Genomic DNA, 13103 nt, shown 5'->3' with positions numbered 1-13103 from the left:
TATTTTCCTTACTCAGTGTGAAACTTGCTGCTGGTGCTGACCCACACCCTGGGTGGCTCGCTGAGGTGAGCCGGGGGGTAGAGGTGGCACACCCAGCAAGCTTTGCCACCAAGGGTTGAATCCCAAGCCCCACCGCCCGGGGCTGAAGCCAGGTTTATTTTGGGAGACCCCCAGAAACCTGCTTGCAGCCCCACAGTGGGCTGCGGATCCCCAGCTGAGAACTGCTGATCTAAGACTTTACAATGAGGGAACATTGTCTAGTAGTTAGAGTAGAAGAATGGCAGTCAGAAGATCTTTGATCTATTTCCAGCTCTGTGGCAAACTTCTTAACCTCTCTGGGCCAGACTTTCAAAAATATTTAAAGATGCAGATAGGCACCTGGTGAGATTTTCAAAAGTGAGATTTTCTAACCAGGACAGACACCTAATTCTCACTGATTTGAATAGAATTTAGGCCCCTAACTTGCTCAGGTGCTTTTGAAAAATCTCACTAGGTGCCTACCTATGTCTTAGTGTCTTTGAAAATCTGTCCCTCGGTCTCAGTTTGCCGGCCTGTAAAACGTAGATAATACCCAGCTTCCAGAGATGCTGGGAAGATTAACTTGTTTAAAGTTTGAAATCTCTCTGATGGCAGGCAACAGAGAGGAACAATATCATTTATGAGTCAAGTATCTTTACCTTGAGAAAGCTGGAAGGAGGGGAGATGCAAAGAAGACAGAAGAAATTCTGTGAGTATAAAGCTCCACCTATTACCTATGCAGGTGACATTGTCACTGGCCAGCACGGCTCCCATCTCACAAATACAGATAGGCAGATTGGTGTCAAGGTCCCGCTTGCAGTTGCCCGAGTGGCAGTGGCTGCAGTTCAGGTAGACCTGAATCTCCGCCTCCCCGTGGCTCTCCATGGCTGAATGAGAAGGAACCAGACGGAACAGAAGGGTTTAATTTATCTTCTCCCATGTAAAGGTAGAAAGCAAATGCAGGAGCTGTAATGCTAGTCTCCCTACTTAAGAAAACACACATCCCAACATAACACAGTCCAGACGTCAACCATTTGAGGAGTGCCAGGAGAAGTCAATGAGTCCTGGCACTGAAATTCACGCCCAAGAGCATGACCCCTTTGGATTAACCTTGAGGTGCAATGGGGAAGGGGGATGGGGAAGGCCAGGACTGAATACATATAACTGTACCCGAAGATTGGTGTCACCTCTCAGCCTAGGAGAGAGCTGTAGGGGGAAATGCTCAGCTGGTGTAAGCCGAAGGCAATGGAACTATGACAATGTACATTACCTGAGGTTCTGCATCAGAGAGTGCATGTATGGGTGGAGCTTATAGAAAGGGACAGAAGGAAGGAGAGGAGAGACAGGAGGGAAAGGGGAGGAAAGACGGTGGTGGGAGAATAGGAAAAGCGTGGTTTACCTGCCAGGGGATGCAGGAAGATCTCCCCAGCTGGATTCACAAAGGAAACACCATCCTGCCCATCAGCTGTGATATCATCAACATCTGATACATGCCCACCTAGACAAAAAGAGGCACCATCATGTGCAAGTGCTGAATGACAGCAAAGGTGTGGTGGCCATGAGATGCCAGGGTCCCTACTTTGCATTGGTCTCTTGAAGTATGGAGTTCCTCTGGGACTTGCGAGTGAGATAATGTGTTTATCTCGTGTCCTCAAAGAGGAAAATGAAATCATTCATCCCAGACCCATCAGGGCTGACAGAGCCCTTCTATCCAAAAGTATGCCGTGGTTCAATTTGGTGCAAATAGGTTAGTTTTCAACAGAATGGATCATCATTTTCCCTCTAGACAGGTCAAAGGCAGGCGAAAGGATGGTTAAATATCCTTGCAGATCCAGAGCAATGTTTCCAGTACCTACAATCTCCATTCCCCTAAATGACAGGGCAAACAGACCTACCTTTGTAGCCTCCACCGCCCCCGCCAGATGTACAAGCTCCTCCTCCTCCACCAAAACCACCTGAGGTGGCCCACTGGAGTTTGGCTAGTGACTGGGGACAGGCCTGGCCTCCCTCTCCACCCTCCAGGAGGGACTTCCCAGTCTGAGGAAACAGGGTGGTGTCTTCCCAGCCACCACCTCCACCTGCAGAAAAAAAGAGAGAGAAAAGCAGGTGAGCAGGGTATGGGCAGAGTGGAGTGGGGGAAAGTGTGTGAAGAGAGAGAAAAATATCTCTTATGGGTTGTCTAAGATGTACCTGCATTCAAGTTAACCCCCTCACCAAGGGAGTGAGGATGTCCATCAATGCAGCTTGCACGATGAAAACCCAGTGCAGGGTCTATATTCTCTGTTGCTAAGCTAGCTGTGAAAAGCACTTGCTAACTACATGTACTGGTGTCCATCCCTTTAAAGAGTGACCAGGCCATGGCTCCCTGGCTTAAGCCTCCGGCATCAGTAGTATCGACACAGATGGTTGTGCTGTGATCAGAGAAGTCTCTTTTGTCATAGCCAAAGAAACAGCTGTTCTGGTCGTGGTCAGAGTGTCTTACTCATAAACTCAGACTTTCCTTCAGAGGGAACTGAAGGAGGTGGTTCTACATTTTATACCCTTGTTCGGAGCACAAGGAGCTAGGAGATGGGTGGGGCCACCCCATGGGTGCTGCTAGGGAAAACTGCCTGGCACCAGTGCACAGGACATGCACATATCTACAAGGTAATGGATATATGCAAGCACTTGAGGAAGAACCATTCATGTCTCAGTGGGTTACTCCCACAGAAAAGTTAATATGAATCAAAAGGATTTGTGTTGCTTAATGTCTGCAGGCCAGTTTTGTGTGTTCAGCCATCAAATCCAGACCTTGTATTGCTACAGGGCCTCACCTGCTGCCCCAGTTCTCCCATTGACTCCAGGAACTGCTGTGGTGTTCTCAAATTGCTCCAGGGGCACATCATCCAGGGAGCTGTCCTGATCTCTCAGGTATGCCTTTCCCCCTCCTCCTGCAGCGATGAGCAACGGTTCGAAAACCCCATCCCTCAGCTGCTCAAGGACAAATACAATTCAGTACACAGGACAGCTGAAAGGTGCAGCAGGCTCAAAACCATCAGATACCAGAAAACCCTTCAACCTCTCAGATGAGAGAACTCACCTAACTCATTGCATCAGTAAGCATAAAAGCAGTTCATACAATACTGGCCATAGCCCAGAGTAATGCTACAGATTGTCTCCTGACATCATTATTCAGGGCAGTCTGCCAACTGTGACAAGTATCTGAGGCAGGTCCAATTAAACACCAGTTGTCGAGGCTGGACCAGTACCAGTGTTAAGCAGCAGACCCTGGTTTGATTTCCAGTCCTGGTATTGTTGCTTGGGCTGACAGTGCCGAGGAGGCAGTAGCTAGCAGGAGATTGAAATGAGGGGGAATGAGGATAGGAGGAATTTGCATTTTTGTAAAACATTCCCTCCCTTCCTTCAACTTCCTGAAACAGCTGATAGCATCGTATCACATGATCACTAGTGAAAGCTAGCTCTTCTGCTGGACACTGTCCAGAAGGGGACTGGAAAGAGGGAACACTTACTCTAAAGATGAAGGTGGCTCCTCCACCTCCACCCCCTCCTCCAGCCCAGTCCTTCAGATCCTTTTTGAGTTTGTAATCTTCTTCAATGAGAGATGACTCCCCCAGGCAAATCTTCTGGGTCTGAACATTCCCCTGAAGGAGACAACAGATGCAGTTAGAGATCAACACAGTCTAGTCTGCATGCATAGATCTGTACACATAGTGTGTGTTCTCCTTGTGGATGGACCACTAGCTTGGTAAGTGACCTGTCCCTTGGCCCCTGACAAGCTTCTCCTGAGCTGGGAACACACGTCACATGTGCAAGTGACATAAGAAAGGCTCACAGCAGAATCAGGGAAAGGCAATGAGCCCATATTAGTTTTATTATTCATAACAAATGCTAATACATTGCACCCCTAGAGCTCCTTACATTCCAGGATCTTAAAATGCTTTCTAATTAATTCTCAGAATACTGCTATTCGATAGGTCAGTGTTATTTGTACTCATTGTTCTGATGAGGAAATGCAAGAACAGAGAGATGAGTTGATTTGCACAAGGTTGAACAATGAGTCAGTGGCAAGGCTGGGAATAGAACCCAGCAGTCCTAGCTCCCCATTCCCTGCACAAAGCACTAGACTACACAGAGAAAATACAGAAAAATTGTTTCTCAGCTTGGATTTTTTTGGGGGACACTGAGCTACACACATCTTTGGAGTTTGTTCTTTCCTGTGTTTCTTTGTGTTTGCAGAGGCCATTGGTGTCAATGGAAAGATCCCCATTGACTTTAACAAGCTTTGAATCCAGCCATAAGATTGTAAGCTCTTCAGGGCTGGGACCACTTCTTACTATATGTGCCTAACACAATGGGGCTGTGATCTCAACAGGGACCTTGAGTCACTACTATAAATACAAGTAACGATCTCAAATCCTGGCAGGCCTGATAAAATCCCTACTGTGAAGAAATGCTGTTTGTGACCAGACACATGCAGCTCAGACCTAGCAGTTGGCTGTGACTGCCCTGTTAAAGTAAGTGAAAGGGGCAGCTTTCTATTTTGAACACCAGGATTTTAAAGCAGACTTTTATGCTTGTGCTTTTGGAGGACGCTCTTCATTTCAGATTTCCTTGTTTTTGTTTTCAGAAGATTCTTTTTAGCTCAGCTCATTGGTTCCTCCCAATTCCCTTTCTGGGTTTTACTCGCTCAGGTCTGGGATTTCTGCCCTTCATCACCAGTACAGCCAAACCCTAAACCCACTCACTGAGGGGGTCTGCAGCTTATTTGTAATGTGGTTGTGCCCAGTGACGTGTGTGTGTGTGTGTGTGTGTGTGTGTGTGTGTGTCCCTCACCCCTGGGCAGGCATCCTCCCCCTGCTGCCCCACCAAGATGTAGAGGAGCTCATCTTTCTCCAGCTGGAAGGTGGCAGAGATGAAGACCCCATGCGATCTCTTCTTGTGGTTCTTGGCTCCTTTCCCTCCGGCTGCTCCATATGCAGATATCCTGAAAAAGAAAGGAAGCAGTTAGAGAGACAGAAACCCTACACCCACAGCCCCAAAGCAACTCGAGCCATGAGCTTCCCATGCCAATGCTCCTGCACGGTCACAACCCCAAAGTGACTCCGTTCCTGAGCTCCCTGCAGCCAGTTCTCTAAAACCATCACAGCCCCAAAGTGAGCTCCCCACAGAGAGCACCCCTACAGTCCCACAGCCTCGAGGCCATTCCAGTCCTGAGCTCCTCACTATCAGTGCTACTTTACTCCTCCCAATAACTCCTCACTTACATTGTTCCTGAACCGTAGCTCTCCACTGTGACTCCTGCTGGCTCTGAGGTACTCACATTTACCCCACACTCAGCCACTCCCAACAGATGTTGCTGCACTAAAGGGTGTACAAATGCTATGGTAAGTGGGAGCTGCTAGCTGACTGCCTTTCTGGTCCCCAGCATACACTGACACTCACAAGTATCGGTTTGTTGCTGGCACTCTCCACACTTGCACCCCTCGGAGTGGTCCCTCTTTCTCTACAGTCACTGAGATGTTGGTGTTGTAATAGGCGCTGTCGCACTGTGCTTGAGTTGGTCCTCGGGGGCCACTGGAACCACAGGTTGTGAACCACCAAAGAACAACAGGCACATTTCCTGCAACAAAAACAGTGAGAGTTGAGCCTAGAGATGTCAGCCTCCCTTTCATAGTCAGATACAATACCCACACAACCCCTCCGCAATCACAGGGCAAATGACATTGAAAAGCAGCAACTGTTCCTGTTGATACATGTTTCTGTAAATTCCTTGGTGACTAACCTAGGAGAGTCATGAAAAAACAAATTTCACATCACACCATTCGGTGATGTTAATTTAGATACAAGACAACTATAAGCCAGTCCCAGCTTTAGCAATATCTGCCTTGTGCAGGATTTTTAAACATCACACGCATTCATTCTGTCATACGTATACATCAAAGTTTTCCTTAACATAGTTATGACTACACACAAAAGCTGTGTTAAAAGAACATTAATGTTGCAAAGCCAAGGTGTCAGAAATTAGGAAATCCCTGAATTATTCAGGTTGCGTGCAAAACCTTAATTCAGCCCCCTTGTGTGTATGCATTATGATACAATCTTTACTTACCTGATTGCATACAGTTTTGTTTTTGCACAGGACCCCTGCCTCATGCAAAGCACAGGATGAATGGTGCTCTTGGGATGAATCAGAGCTGTATAGTGAAGGAGGCTATTGGCTGTAGGGTCCCTGATTAATTTGTTGTAGAAGTTGGAAGGTATATAGTGAATAAGGAAGGGGATTGCAAGAAGAGAAAGGATGGTTGCATAGAATCATAGAACTGCAAGACTGAAAGGGACCTCACTAGTCCAGTCCCCGGCACTGAGACAGGACTAAGCATTATCTAAGACCATCCCTGACAGGTGTTTGCCTAACCAGTTCTTAAAAACCTATAATAGAGATTCCACAACATCCCTAGGTAATTTGTTAGCTACACTGCTTAACTACTGTGACAGTTAGGAAGTTTTTCCTAATGTCTAACCTAAATCTCCCTTGCTTCAATTTAAGCCATTACTCCATGTCCTGTCCTCAGTGGATAAAGAGAAAAATGTATCACCTTCCTCTTTATGACAGGTTTCAGAGTAACAGCCGTGTTAGTCTGTATTCGTAAAAAGAAAAAAGAAAAGGAGTACTTGTGGCACCTTAGAGACTAACCAGTTTATTTGAGCATGAGCTTTCGTGAGCTACAGCTCACTTCATCGGATGCATAGCATATCGTGGAAACTGCAGAAGACATTATATACACACAGAGACCATGAAACAAAACTTCCTCCCACCCCACTGTCCTGCTGCTAACAGCTTATCTAAAGTGATCATCAAGGAAGGCCATTTCCAGCACAAATCCAGGTTTTCTCACCCTTCCCCCCCCCCCCCCCAGACACACATACAAACTCATTCTCCTGCTGGTAATAGCCCATCCCTCTTTGAAACCTCTCTTTATAATGCGCATGATAATCAAGGTGGGTCATTTCCAGCACTAATCCAGGTTTTCTCACGCCCCCCCCCACACACACCCCCCTCCAAAAACCACACACACAAACTCACTCTCCTGCTGGCAATAGCTCATCTTACAATGTGCACAGCAATAATCCAAGTTTAACCAGAACGTCTTGGGGGGGGGGGGGGTTTGTAGGAAAAAAACAAGGGGAGATAGGCTACCTTGCATAATGACTTAGCCACTCCCAGTCTCTATTCAAGCCCAAATTAATAGTATCCAATTTGCAAATGAATTCCAATTCAGCAGTTTCTCGCTGGAGTCTGGATTTGAAGTTTTTTTGCTTTAAGATAGCGACCCTCATGTCTGTGATTGCGTGACCAGAGAGATTGAAGTGTTCTCCGACTGGTTTATGAATGTTATAATTCTTAACATCTGATTTGTGTCCATTTATTCTTTTACGTAGAGACTGTCCAGTTTGACCAATGTACATGGCAGAGGGGCATTGCTGGCACATGATGGCATATATCACATTGGTGGATGTGCAGGTGAACGAGCCTCTGATAGTGTGGCTGATGTTGTTAGGCCCTGTGATGGTGTTCCCTGAATAGATATGTGGGCACAGTTGGCAACGGGCTTTGTTGCAAGGATAGGTTCCTGGGTTAGTGGTTCTGTTGTGTGGTATGTGGTTGTTGGTGAGTATTCGCTTCAGGTTGGGGGGCTGTCTGTAGGCAAGGACTGGCCTTTCTCCCAAGATTTGTGAGAGTGTTGGGTCATCCTTCAGGATAGGTTGTAGATCCTTAATAATGCGTTGGAGGGGTTTTAGTTGGGGGCTGAAGGTGACGGCTAGTGGCGTTCTGTTATTTTCTTTGTTAGGCCTGTCCTGTAGTAGGTGACTTCTGGGAACTCTTCTGGCTCTATCAATCTGTTTCTTCACTTCCGCAGGTGGGTATTGTAGTTGTAAGAATGCTTGATAGAGATCTTGTAGGTGTTTGTCTCTGTCTGAGGGGTTGGAGCAAATGCGGTTGTATCGCAGAGCTTGGCTGTAGACGATGGATCGTGTGGTGTGGTCAGGGTGAAAGCTGGAGGCATGTAGGTAGGAATAGCGGTCAGTAGGTTTCCGGTATAGGGTGGTGTTGATGTGACCATCGTTTATTAGCACTGTAGTGTCCAGGAAGTGGATCTCATGTGTGGACTGGACCAGGCTGAGGTTGACCTTCAGATCAGCGGCACTGCTATGGGTACCCGCATGGCCCCACAGTATGCCAACATTTTTATGGCTGATTTAGAACAACGCTTCCTCAGCTCTCGTCCCCTAACGCCCCTACTTTACTTGCGCTATATTGATGACATCTTCATCATCTGGACCCATGGAAAAGAAGCCCTTGAGGAATTCCACCATGATTTCAACAATTTCCATCCCACCATCAACCTCAGCCTGGTCCAGTCCACACATGAGATCCACTTCCTGGACACTACAGTGCTAATAAACGATGGTCACATCAACACCACCCTATACCGGAAACCTACTGACCGCTATTCCTACCTACATGCCTCCAGCTTTCACCCTGACCACACCACACGATCCATCGTCTACAGCCAAGCTCTGCGATACAACCGCATTTGCTCCAACCCCTCAGACAGAGACAAACACCTACAAGATCTCTATCAAGCATTCTTACAACTACAATACCCACCTGCGGAAGTGAAGAAACAGATTGATAGAGCCAGAAGAGTTCCCAGAAGTCACCTACTACAGGACAGGCCTAACAAAGAAAATAACAGAACGCCACTAGCCGTCACCTTCAGCCCCCAACTAAAACCCCTCCAACGCATTATTAAGGATCTACAACCTATCCTGAAGGATGACCCAACACTCTCACAAATCTTGGGAGAAAGGCCAGTCCTTGCCTACAGACAGCCCCCCAACCTGAAGCGAATACTCACCAACAACCACATACCACACAACAGAACCACTAACCCAGGAACCTATCCTTGCAACAAAGCCCGTTGCCAACTGTGCCCACATATCTATTCAGGGAACACCATCACAGGGCCTAACAACATCAGCCACACTATCAGAGGCTCGTTCACCTGCACATCCACCAATGTGATATATGCCATCATGTGCCAGCAATGCCCCTCTGCCATGTACATTGGTCAAACTGGACAGTCTCTACGTAAAAGAATAAATGGACACAAATCAGATGTTAAGAATTATAACATTCATAAACCAGTCGGAGAACACTTCAATCTCTCTGGTCACGCAATCACAGACATGAGGGTCGCTATCTTAAAGCAAAAAAACTTCAAATCCAGACTCCAGCGAGAAACTGCTGAATTGGAATTCATTTGCAAATTGGATACTATTAATTTGGGCTTGAATAGAGACTGGGAGTGGCTAAGTCATTATGCAAGGTAGCCTATCTCCCCTTGTTTTTTTCCTACAAACCCCCCCCCCCCAAGACGTTCTGGTTAAACTTGGATTATTGCTGTGCACATTGTAAGATGAGCTATTGCCAGCAGGAGAGTGAGTTTGTGTGTGTGGTTTTTGGAGGGGGGTGTGTGTGTGTGTGGGGGGGGTGAGAAAACCTGGATTAGTGCTGGAAATGACCCACCTTGATTATCATGCGCATTATAAAGAGAGGTTTCAAAGAGGGATGGGCTATTACCAGCAGGAGAATGAGTTTGTATGTGTGTCTGGGGGGGGGGGGGGGGAAGGGTGAGAAAACCTGGATTTGTGCTGGAAATGGCCTTCCTTGATGATCACTTTAGATAAGCTGTTAGCAGCAGGACAGTGGGGTGGGAGGAAGTTTTGTTTCATGGTCTCTGTGTGTATATAATGTCTTCTGCAGTTTCCACGATATGCTATGCATCCGATGAAGTGAGCTGTAGCTCACGAAAGCTCATGCTCAAATAAACTGGTTAGTCTCTAAGGTGCCACAAGTACTCCTTTTCTTTTTTCTTCTTCCTCTTTATAACAATCTTTCATGTACTTGAAGACTTATGTCCCCCTCAATCTTCTCCTCTTCAGATGAAATAAACCCATTTTTTTCAATCTTTCATTGTAGGTCATGTTTTCTAGATTTTGAATAATTTTTGTTGCTCTTTTCTGGACTTTTTCCAATTTGTCCACATCTTTCCTGAAGTGTGGTGCCCAGAACTGGACACAGTACTCCAGCTGAGCCTTATTAATGCTGTGTAGAGCTGCAGAACTACTTCTCGTGTCTTGCTTTCAACATTCCTGCGAGTACATCCTGGAATGGTATTTGCTTTTGGTAGTGACGGATTGTGTGTTCATTTTGTATGTGCCTGATTCAATATACCTGGGGGTCTGATTTGCAGAAGTGTTGAGCACTCACGGCTGCAATCCTAGTCATTGGGAGCTGTACTTTCAACCTATGAAGTGTTATATAATCCTAAATACTCTGAAAAATCAGATCCTAGTTATCTCAAATTTGGTACCTGAAATTAGTGGATATTTTTGACCTTAACCTCCCTATGCCTCAGCTCCCCATCTGTAAAAGGGGATAATTGCTCCTCACCTCAGTGGGGTGTGGTAAAATTAAATTTATTGATATTTATGAAGCGCTCAGATACCATAGTGATGAACGCCCCAGAAAAACCCATGAGGAAATTAACAATTCTGTCTTCAGCGCAAGATTTGAATAATGTGGAGTAAATGTGATTTTAGTCAATAAAACAAAATATTAGCTAGCAGCTCATTATAGGAGCACTGTCCATCCTGTGCACTGAACGAGGCAGGAGTCCTGTGGAAAAAACAGTATGTGATCATGTAATAAAAAACTGTATCATAATTCATATGCACAAGGGGGCTGAATTAAGGTTTCATAGGCAACCTTAATTCTGACATTTCTTAACTTTTGGGTCCTTGACTTTGAAAACGTAATGTTCTTTTAACATAGTTATAATTATGCACAAAAACTATGTTAATAAAAATCCTGATGCATATATGTATGACAAAGTGAATGTGTTTGATGATTTCAAAACCCGGCAGAAGGCAGATATTGCTGAAACATTGACTGGCTTATAATTGTCTTGCTTCTAAACAAATACTACTAACATTATTGAATGGGGTGTGATGTGACATTTGTTTGTTCATGAATCTCCTGGTTTAATCACCAAGAAATCCACAAAAACATGTGTCAACAGGAACTATGGGGCAGTTCCCACCCCTCAGAAATATTATTCCAGGCTTTTGCAAACTCAGGCAAACAGCACTGCATTGATTTTCACTTGATTCTTGCTTTCCGGGTTTTCACTGCAACATTAAACACAAAATTTTTATTTAGGACGAAAGGTTCGAATTTGAGGTAATGGGTAGGTAACAGAATCACCAAATTATGAAATACAGGGGCCTTGTATATAAGATAGTGACTCTTTATGTCTGTTTAATTCCAAAGGGGAGCAGGGAGGCAGAATATTGGGTGGTTAATAAAAATCTTATTCCAAGTAAAAAGTCCAATCCTGCTCCCATTGAAGTTATTTTGAACGCCAACTGGAACAGGACTGGGCTCAAAACCAGCTAATATATATTTTTTAAAAAAAAAGGAGTGTGATGCAATGTTTGCATCTGTTCGTGGATTCTTTGCAAGAGCCCCTGGTACGGTCTGAGTGCCATAGGAATTCTTGTATATACTATTTTTATAAAAAGGGCATGTGGTCTGCATATTTTTTTATGGCTACACAGAAAATACCAAGTCATTCTGATTATTCCTTTGGGCCTAATACTACAAGATGCTGATCATCTCCTGAAAGGTGCTGAGCTCCTTCAACTCCCATTGAAGTTGTTGGAAATTGGTTGTGTTCAGCACCTCACAGGATGTGATCGGGACTTATTCAGGTCCTTTGTGTTTAACCATATGATTATTTAACCTCTATCTGGGTATGCATTGACTAGAAATGAGGAGTCCACTAGTTAGATTAAAATAAGAGCTGATCCAGACTTTTTGGTGTTGCTTCTGTGCTTCCATGCTCTGGTTGGTGTCAGAAAAATAACTTGAAAAAACTCAGCAATGGCCATTGTGGAATTTCTGGCCCAGTTTTCCAGATTCAGGAGTCTGGATAAAGCAGTAAGGATGGGCTGTTGCAAGGACTATTTACCAGGGACCAGGCTCCGGTATGGAAATGTCTACGTGAGTGAGAGACAGAGCTCAAGTATGGGCCATCTACCTGAGACACAAGGATCCACTAATTAACTATGGGAATTTCTATCTGTAAGGCAGGAACTTGATCCAGGACCGTCTATTGAACTCAGGAGTCAGGGCTTCAGTATGGAGCTATCTACCTGAAAGGGAGGGCTCTTCCAATGGGTTCAAGAGATTCTCATCCATGATACTGATTTCCCGTGGGTATTGGTGCTTTCCAGCAGAATGGCTTTGTCTTCTTCCTGTCACCGTGTGTGGGATGGATGAGAAAGAGATGGGGGCAAAAAAGAGAGAATTTCAACCAAACTGCAGATAAATCAGGCACAATCATTTTATTAAAATAAAAAAGTCCCCTTTGCAAGGCAGCAGAGAAGTGACTATGGTGTCCCTTATGCCACCTGGACTACTGGAGCAAAAGGAACAGAGTTCTGTCATGTGTATGTGATGTGCATGTGTGTCATAGAACGAATGGAAAAGAAGAGGAGAGAGAGAGAGAAAAAAAAGGAAGCCAGAGAAAGAGACAGGGAGAAAGGAAATTTAGTACTTTAAAGAACTTCTGTTTTCAGTTATCCTTACAAATCATTTGGGTCCTGATCCTTGGCTTTGCTCAGGCACAGGGACCTGCCCGCTGCCGCATGAAGCCACACTGAAGTAAAAGGGACTCTGCATGGATACAGGGCTCTACCCCCATTTAGCCAACTACAGGAAAAGGGCCTTAGTTTGCATTTACATGCAGTAAACAAGAGTATTAAACATAAACTTGACTATGATTAACAAAGAATATTCAGGGACTGCATGGCCCAGGAGAATCGACAATGGAATATTACATATTGATAATGGGCATCCTGCTTTTAATCAGCTCAGTAATGACTGAATATTAATAGACTACTAATGGTGGTGCAAAAACGTTCATGAAATTTCACAATACATTTTTTGCTAATTC

At 45.2% G+C, this 13103-nt stretch overlaps 1 protein-coding gene across 1 annotated transcript in view; it reads right to left on the bottom strand.

Moving 5' to 3' along the window:
• LTK (leukocyte receptor tyrosine kinase) overlaps positions 1 to 13103 on the bottom strand; it is a 167214-nt gene that overhangs the window by 44977 nt on the left and 109134 nt on the right. The window contains exons 11-18 of the mRNA XM_074956685.1: positions 12301 to 12402; positions 5461 to 5638; positions 4852 to 5002; positions 3528 to 3659; positions 2832 to 2988; positions 1914 to 2096; positions 1418 to 1516; positions 753 to 905 (exon numbers count right to left, since the gene is read on the bottom strand). Of these exons, the coding sequence (XP_074812786.1) occupies positions 753 to 905; positions 1418 to 1516; positions 1914 to 2096; positions 2832 to 2988; positions 3528 to 3659; positions 4852 to 5002; positions 5461 to 5638; positions 12301 to 12402 (1155 nt within the window). The remainder of the gene's footprint in view (positions 1 to 752; positions 906 to 1417; positions 1517 to 1913; positions 2097 to 2831; positions 2989 to 3527; positions 3660 to 4851; positions 5003 to 5460; positions 5639 to 12300; positions 12403 to 13103) is intronic.

This window comes from Natator depressus, chromosome 6 (genome assembly GCF_965152275.1).
Source record: "Natator depressus isolate rNatDep1 chromosome 6, rNatDep2.hap1, whole genome shotgun sequence".
Lineage (NCBI taxonomy): Eukaryota > Metazoa > Chordata > Testudines > Cheloniidae > Natator > Natator depressus.
This window is presented reverse-complemented; position numbering and strand designations above follow the sequence as displayed.